The sequence below is a fragment of the Paramormyrops kingsleyae genome, chromosome 10 (assembly GCF_048594095.1).
Source record: "Paramormyrops kingsleyae isolate MSU_618 chromosome 10, PKINGS_0.4, whole genome shotgun sequence".
Taxonomy (NCBI): Eukaryota; Metazoa; Chordata; class Actinopteri; order Osteoglossiformes; family Mormyridae; genus Paramormyrops; species Paramormyrops kingsleyae.
The window spans coordinates 15,578,765-15,587,247 of record NC_132806.1 but is presented as its reverse complement, the minus strand read 5'-3'; the positions used below and the strand labels follow the sequence as shown (position 1 = coordinate 15,587,247).

General features: G+C 46.1%; 1 protein-coding gene across 8 annotated transcripts in view; it reads right to left on the bottom strand.

Annotated features, from left to right (window-relative positions):
* Positions 1–1,900: 1,900 nt before the first annotated feature.
* The window catches only part of chd3 (chromodomain helicase DNA binding protein 3), a 38,465-nt gene continuing 31,882 nt past the window's right edge, over positions 1,901–8,483 (bottom strand). For 7 of the 8 annotated variants that reach the window (XM_023832445.2, XM_023832444.2, XM_023832443.2 and 4 more), the window contains one exon: positions 5,038–7,287. In XM_023832445.2, the coding sequence (XP_023688213.1) occupies positions 7,082–7,287 (206 nt within the window). In that variant the 3' untranslated portion in view covers positions 5,038–7,081. Of the gene's footprint in view, positions 4,696–5,037; positions 7,288–8,483 lie in introns of those variants that run through there. The other variant, XM_023832448.2, reaches the window with a different exon arrangement.

Genomic DNA, 8,483 nt, shown 5'->3' with positions numbered 1-8,483 from the left:
ACTGGTCCATCACATTTTTGTACGACGTAAACCAGTTCACATCAAAAGGTTGGGAATCCCTACTGTATGCAACACAGGCAGCCGCCGGCTGATCTGAGCACACCGCAGCGTGCACCGTCCGAGACGGCGACACCGACCGGCTCACGTCCGAGACGGCGACACCGACCGGCGACACCGACCGGCTCACGTCCGAGACGGCGACACCGACCGGCTCACGTCCGAGACGGCGACACCAGCCGGCTCACGTCCGAGACTCTCTGCAGTGCCACCACAGAACAGCTAAGTGATGCGGGGCACCAATTTCTGAGGGGGCATCGACTTGCCTGCCAGTTTTACTTTGTCATAGATGGGGGCGCTATGAGGAGGGCAAACAGTGCCAAGGATGTTGTTAGATTTGCATGATTTTACCAAAAAAAAACTATGTGGTGACAAGATGACCAGCAGCACTTCAAGGCAAGGAAGCCAGTGCATTGAGAGCTCAGGAAGGTGAGGCATACTGAACACAGAGGTAAGTAAAAGCTATATGCTTATTTTAAATTTAGTTTGTTTTTATCTTGAGCAGTCACAATTGCTCAAATTAGCCCAATTACTCGACTTTTAAAAAGCATCGATTAACACTTCCCTTCTTGATTGTTCGGCCACATGGCAGAAGGAAGATAGTTGTGTATAACTGAGTACAATTTTATTTTATGAATGTATGGGGCAGAACATTATTGGAAGAAATTCACATTCCAATATTTAAAGGTTCCGTGATTAATATTGTGATATTTTTAAAACGAAAAAGGAGTTTGGAAATTCAAAAACCTATAGCCAAATAGAACTTATCTACCAACAGAGTCTGTTAAATAGTTTAGTGGTGTTCCCGCAAGTTGTGCTGACACAAAGCAGTTCTGACGAAGCACTTGCTTTTATTCAATATTGTCTGTGTGGAATCCAAATTATTTCCACACAGCGGAAGACACGTCTTTTGGTGGCCAGTTCTTGTTCACCTTTCTATTCCTTTTTGTTAAATTTCTCACAAACATCCCACACTTTATATGAGCGAGTCCAACATCAAGGAGAAAAAAATAATTCTGAAGCAGAATAAACTTTACACTGATTTTTTTAGTCCAAGTTAATCCTGAGAAGGAACATTAAGGTTTGTTTCCTATGACAGAGTATAACGTGTTAGTGTAACATAGTCTTATACCAGCTAATTGTTGTTATTCCGATGTGACAATTGCATGTGCGTAGCATGCAGTATAGATATTTATGTCATACATCATACAGGCCTGGCATTCAGGCTGGCACAGAAGTTAGTGCCCTCTGGCATTGAGGCTGGCATAGAAGTTAGTGCCCGCTGGCATTGAGGCTGGTACAGAAGTTAGTGCCCTCTGGCATTGAGGCTGGCATAGAAGTTAGTGCCCGCTGGCATTGAGGCTGGTACAGAAGTTAGTGCCCCCGCTACACACCATCACTCTGTGTGCATGAAGCTTTAACGTTCTAACAGTGTATGCTTGGGTTTACATTGGATCCTCTGTTTTCCTTCCACATTCCAAAAACACGCAACTTAAGTGAACTGAGGTGCCTAAATTACTGTATGTGTGAGGGTCATACATTATATAAACGATTAATCGATTAATCGTTAGTTTAATTGACAGATGACTCGATTATTATTATGATGGATAGTGACAGCTCATGCTTATGCTTATGCTGCTAGATAATGGATGTACAAGGTAAGCCTAGGGTCTGGTTACGAGATACTTAACTAGTACTGAAGAAATGGTATATCTAAATTTTGGGTGTTAAGTCAAATTATATAAGGAGGTGAAATCAGGTGGAATTTTAGCCTGCTCAGCTAAATGACACTCATTCCACCATCGTCCATGTCACCAAAGCACAGACATACACGACATCTCACTTGCCATTTATTGTATTTTATTACAAACAAAACAAAAAAGGAGATGCATCATTACCATGTTCCGCTCGCCGCCTGCACATGTTCAATTACAACACAGTCACTGATTTTTTTCGGCACCACGACTCACAAGTTGACTGATATCGAGAAATAAAAAGAAACACAACATTTGAAAGGAAAATTGTGGGGGATAACAAAAGAGCAAGAAAAAAACATGTTGATTCAATAAAACATTAGTGAAAGGATCACAAATCCCTCTCTGACAAAAAAAAGTTTAGTCAACACATTCAAACTCTTCGCTGGAAACTACTGTGTCCAGAAACAGGAAAGGTGAATGACACACAGCCCAACCTTCTGTCACTTTGTTTTAAATGATAAAAGTATTAACATTTAATTTTGTATTATGAAATTTGAATTTTTAGTCTCTTGGGATTTTTTTTATACACCGGAAAAATATAATTGCTGAGATAATAATTATATAATTTACAGTATTCACTAAAATTTTGCATTCTTTTGTTAGGAGAATTTTATTCAAATGATCAGTGTTTCTAGAGAAGAGGGAACTAGGTTAACTGCAGCTGTAGAATAATGTTAATGATCTTTGACTCTCTCGATGCATTCAAGACAATGTAAGTAATTTATGGTACAAGTGTTATTTTAACCCCAAATCTAAAAAGTAAACCAGGAGGAGAAAATTGTTTTGAATTTTATTCGTTTCTGAAGTTAGTACAACCTCTTCGTTCTTCATTTCTGGTTTCATTAGAACACGTCTGATAGAAAGACGCACTGTGCACTAAGTGTACTGCTCATTAATTATTAATATTATTATCATTTAAATTTGGATTTTGGTAGAAGCTTTTTTCAATAACAACAAGGACAACGTCAACAACATCGACAACAATAATCATAGTCGTAGTAACAATAAAAACACAAGGAAACGATGAACCAAGTTTAAATATGCAAAGAATATCACAGAATTCATAAAAAGAAAAAAGGAAGATGAATGATGAAATTAGAGGATAATGACAGATGATCGATGGAGGTGAAGTAAGGAATGAAGGGATGTAAAGGTGAGAAGAAGGGCAGATGCTCTAATACTGTATTTTTTATAGTCCAAAGAACATGAAAACATTCAAAAACTTGAAAAAACCCGTCAGTGTTGCCTAATCAAATAGTACTTCTTCCCCAGTCCCAAAACTGTAATCCCGGATAGACGTGGTGGGGGTTCCCACCGAAACAGTGCTTAAAGACTCCCAAGCATGACCACACCGTGTTTTTAGTTCAATAAATACTGCCTAGTTGCATTTCTCTCCCTCGCCACTGAATCACTGGAGCAAACGGGCCATCAGTCCAAAACCCTGGAGACTGTGTGACAATTTCTGCGGATGAAATCTAGATATTGAGGTGCAAAGCAATACCCCCACCCCCCTGCCCCCAAACTCAGTGCCCAGTCTGACATTGGACAGCAAATCTTAATACCCCTCAAAGGAATGAAGGACCAGTGGGCCTTTAAAAAAAGCATGTGGACGCTTACGGCTTGCAGGCGTGGCTTCGTACACTAAGATCTGCTCCAGTTAAATAATACACTGTGGAGAGCATGCTTCGGAAATTAAAAAAGAAAACAGAGAGAGAAAAAACAAATAATATGAAGCACAAATGTATAGGCTTTTTCATGCAGCTCCACCTCGTGTAGACAGGGGGAACAGTTTCTGGCTTTCAAAAGCTTGTGACCCCTTCAAAGCAGACAAGTAGAAAGGAGGGAGGGCAAGGAAGAGAAGATGAAGGGATGGAAGGAGTAAAGGAATAGAATGACAGAATGGGCCACAGGCGTGCGTGCGTGTGTGTTTGTGTGTGTGCATGGGCAGTATTCCTAGCACTGGGAATGCAGTGAGAATGTGGAGTGTTTTTATGTTTTATAGTGAGTATTTGGTGAGTTAATGAGTGTGCGTATGTGTGCAGTACATGTATGTGTGTGCAGTCCCAAACGTAACTTCCTTGTGGAGTGCTAATTTATTCAGTAGAACTAGGGTCAATATCATCAATTCACTTGAATCACTAACGCACATTCAGGATGCATGTTTTGTCATTTTACAGTTTTCAGATGTTTAGCATCGCGTGCCATTTCTACCATAAATAATTGACTTGTCATTTATTTAAAGGCTGCAAAATCCATTCATAGACCTCAGAGAAACCGCCAAAATCACCAAAACGGTGTCAAGTACTGGAAGGTTATATATATGTATTGTTAAGAACCATAAATACCACATAGTTACATAATGAAAAATGCAACAGTGACGGATGATTCATGGCAACTAACCCAGTCCAGGTATGTGTGTGTGTGACGCAGACCTCAGAAACTCTCAGGTCAACTCCCGAGTTACACTAAGTTGCCAAGACACTCGTAAGGCCTAAATGTTGCTGGGTAACTAGTCGCTTCCTGCAGTTTAGTGTCATGTGACCGTGCGGTAGCGAGTGTGTGTGTAAGCACGTGTAAAGGGTAGATACAGTATCAGACTGTGCGTGTGTTTGTCTGCATGCATGGGAGTCTCGCATGTATTCGCAGTTGCATGTAGCTCAGGTATGACCCAGTGTGTGTGTGTGTGCGTGCGTGTGTGTGTGTGCGTGTGTGCACGTGCGTGTGCGTGCGTGTGCACGTGCGCAGGTAGAAGGGTTGACAGAGTATCGCGGTTCAGTTCAGTCGTCGATGCAGATCACCTCCCCGGCCCGCTGCTCCCTCCGGCTCATCAGCAGCTCTGACTCTCGCTCCTTCTTCACCGGCATGGGGGGGCCGTTCAGCACTGTGGGGGCGAGAGAGCGGCGCCATGTCACCATGGCAACAGAACCATTCACGCACCCCGGCTCCGTGGGGAACGTTTCAGATGCACACAAATGTGACACACTCACATGGGACACAGGAAGAACATGCCAAGTCCCCCCCCCCCCACGGTTCCCGTCCTTGGGAGATGCCCGATTTAATCCTGAGCTGGATTCAGATTGAGGCAGTGGGAATGGCGAAGCGGCGCTTTATTGCGAAAGAGTGCATGGGACAGAGATCAAGAGAGAAACGGAGGGATGAGGAAAAAAACGACAGAATTGGGCAGAGAGGTGCTTTAGGAACAGACTGAAATACGAATAGGAGCCACTGGTGACAATATTTTAATGAGCAAGTTTACATATACATTCAGAATACAATATAGTGTACTGTAGTAATAATAATAATATTAATAACAATAATAATAATAATGATATAAAAAAAAACTCAAGATAAAAATAGGTCATGTTTGTGGTTTGCTGCCGGGACACACACACACACACACATGCACGCAGGACATGCTAATGGACGGATCACTGAGGTTCTGGGTTTGGTCCTGGAGAGACTTGGGCACATGCCTTTAGGACTGAGAAGACACAATTTAGGAGCAAGTAAACAATAATAATAAAAAAAAAAAAAAGACGACGGACAATAAAAATATTCCGGAGGAAAAGCTACACGTTCCTGCCTCCCGTGAGGAGCTTGGAGGGAGCGGAGGCAGGCGTGGGTGTGAGGTACCGTGCAGCAGCGAGATAAGGCTTCGGCCGGCCGCAGACTCCGGCGCCCATTTGCCTGAGGATGGGCGCCCTCAGGACCACCCACACCTTGGTAAAGACCCCGGAGGGCGTCAGGGGGCAGGGAATATGCGCCGGTCCCCACCCGAAGTCTGGGGTTTGGTCTCCTCAGGTGTGTAAACCCCCACCACCCCTCACTTCCTTCCAAATTTAGAATGATCCAAACGGGGGTTTGTTGGTGAGAAGGAGAATGGCGGCTTTAGGAAGCGAAAACGGAAAAGGCGTCGCGAGGTGGAGTGGAATGTAGCACGACGCATGTGCCTCCAAGAATAATATGGACCCCGTGCTTTTTTCTCTGGTTTTCAAAATAAAAGAGGAAAAAGCTTTGCATGAATATATTGTCTTTTTCCCTCTGTTTATCAAAGGAGAAGTACAGCACCCCTGGCAGTAAATGCTTAGTGTTTCTATGTGGAGGGACAGCACCGTATCCCTTAGCAATGGAACACATGCACACATCTGAACTATGCTCGTATGAACTATGGGCTGGAATGAAAGCTGAGTGATTGGAGGGCTGTTTCCAGGACGATATAGTCCAGCAGGCTTTCCGAGCCAGAGTGCATGGAGAAAAAACCTCTAACGATATTTCTCCCTAATTACTATCAAGAGACAGGGTGTGTGGGTGTGTACATGTGTGGGCGAGCGATATAACCATTCAACACCTGTAATCACAACACAGCCCCAACCTTTCTGACACACACACGCACGCACGAGCGCACTTCCAGCCAGTAGAGGTGAATATACCATTTCCCTAATCCCTTGTCAAACACGCTGACATATAGCAAAGCCATTTCTCTGTATGAAGTCCTGTCTCTCTATCCTTCCCAGTTCAGGTTCCCAATTGCTGGTATTTCCAGTGCACGGTCCTCCTCCTCAAGTCTCCAAGTGCGGAGTGAAAGGTGTGATATGACACTCCAGTGAGGACCTTTCCACTGTCCGCTCACTCACTTTCAGACGCTGGAGGCAGGAGCTGAGCTGTTGGTTTTTGTTTAGCCGCTCTTAAAAAAATAACGTGCTTTTTTTTTTTTAAATCCAGTATTCCACATCCCAGAGTTGCAAAAGAAATATCTTCAGGGCATGTGTGAGGGAGAGGCAGGGGAAGAAGGACAGAGGTCAAAGTAGTTGATGAGAATTCTCCGGAGGAATGAGAGAGCTGGGTTCGAGTGAGGATCCTGCTCTCGGGGCAGGGCGACCTTTCGTTCTCTCAAGGCGTAGAGCGAAGAAAAAAAACAAGCGAGGAAGAACGCTACAGATAGGCCCCCCTCACATGCCTCTCGGATGCTCTGCTCTCCATCAGACAGGCGCTTCCTCCATGTCCTCAGTGGACCCGTCACTGTCTCAAAGGGCCCCCTGATTCTCCCTGTGCTTCCTGAGCATGAGGCTGTTTATCTCAGATACGTATCGTCACGGTTTGTGTTTATCCCTCCCCCCCCCAAATCCCACCCGGTAGCCCCTCATCCTCCACGAAGCAGGAGGAGACATCCCTCCTGGTTCCCTCGTTGGCTTCCTGTTTTTATCTTGTTGATCCTCTACATCTCCTCCGTTCCCCCTTCTCTCTCTCTCTCTTTCTCTCTCTCTCTCTCAGGGCTTCTTGGGTCGACCGTTCCGGGGCAGGTTCTCCACAGTGTTGCTGAGGCGGTACTTGACGATGATGCTGTGCACTGTGGACTTGGGCATTCTCAGCTCCTGCCCAATGGCTCCCTCCGACTTGCCGTCCTTCCACAGGTCCACCACACGCTGGCGCTGCAGGACATCGTGCTCCTTGGTCTTCAGGCAGGAGCCGGCCTCTGTGGGGGCAGACAAGCGGCAGACTGTGGGCACTGGGGAGGGAGGGAAGTTGGAGGGGGTGGGGGAGTTGTGGAGGGTGGGGGGTGCACGGCGGCAGCACTAAGCAACACTCAGTAACAACAACCAGTGCGGCGGTTGGTGCGGGGGGGTAGGGGGGGCTGGGGAGATGGGGTGATTGTCCAGAGCTAATTTTGCTCCAAAAAACCAAAGCAAAAAAAAATAAAAAATAGGAAGGCTGTTTGGTTGTCCACTCCCAGAAGCGTCCAAAATATCTCTGTTCCTCATTTCCTCAAAAACGCAGCGACGACAAAACAGGTCACGCTTCAGGAAAAAAGTTATGCCCTTGGGGTCGGGCCCCAAGCGCCGAGGCTGCAGGATCAGACTTACTTTGTTCGCCACCCACGTAGCGTGAGGAGACGGCACAGAGAAGGCCCTGGGGGCGCCAAAAAGAGGCACCGATTACAGGCGAGTCGCTTGAGATGTGCAAGCGCCCATTATGATGGGATGTCGGTCCGCCAAGGGCTCTGTTGGGGAGTAGAACACTCAGACAGGGTCACAGAATGTTGTTGTTGGGGTTTTTTTCCCAGCATGCCTTGTTCTCTTCGCGGTTGGCCGCGTTTAAGAGCGGGTCACCACAGTCACAATTAGAGTTTTCACGTGATGTTCCCCCCCTCCCCCGCGATTTTTTTTAGGCTGCGGCCAGTGCTATTGGTCTTGGCACAATCTGCTCAGATCGAGGACCCCTGGGCCACATGGGTTTGGATTCGCTTCACGGCGCAGAAATAGTACGAGACCTTGGGCCGCTGGAGAAGGCTGCTACGCGGCGCTGCCTGCGCGTCTTCGGACCGCGAGCCTCTTATCTCGGCCTTGCGATTCCACCCTGGCCATCCTGGCTTTAAGGGGTAAGGTGCCTTTATCGAGACAGAGCTGTCGTCATGGTTTCGGGGGAATCAACCAAAGTCAGTACGAGATGGGGGGAGAATGACACAAAGGCAACAGTTTGATGGCAGACCTTCAAAGGAAGCTCTGGAACACGAACAGAGGGGAGATTCTGAGATTGGAGTCACTTAATCGCTACAATACTGACAGGTGTGCAGCGCTGCTGTGCCTGGGAACCAACTGAATGCACCTGGCCGCTGTGCCTTTAGTCCTTCAGCTACACACTGACTTGGACTGGTGGATCTTTTTTTAATAA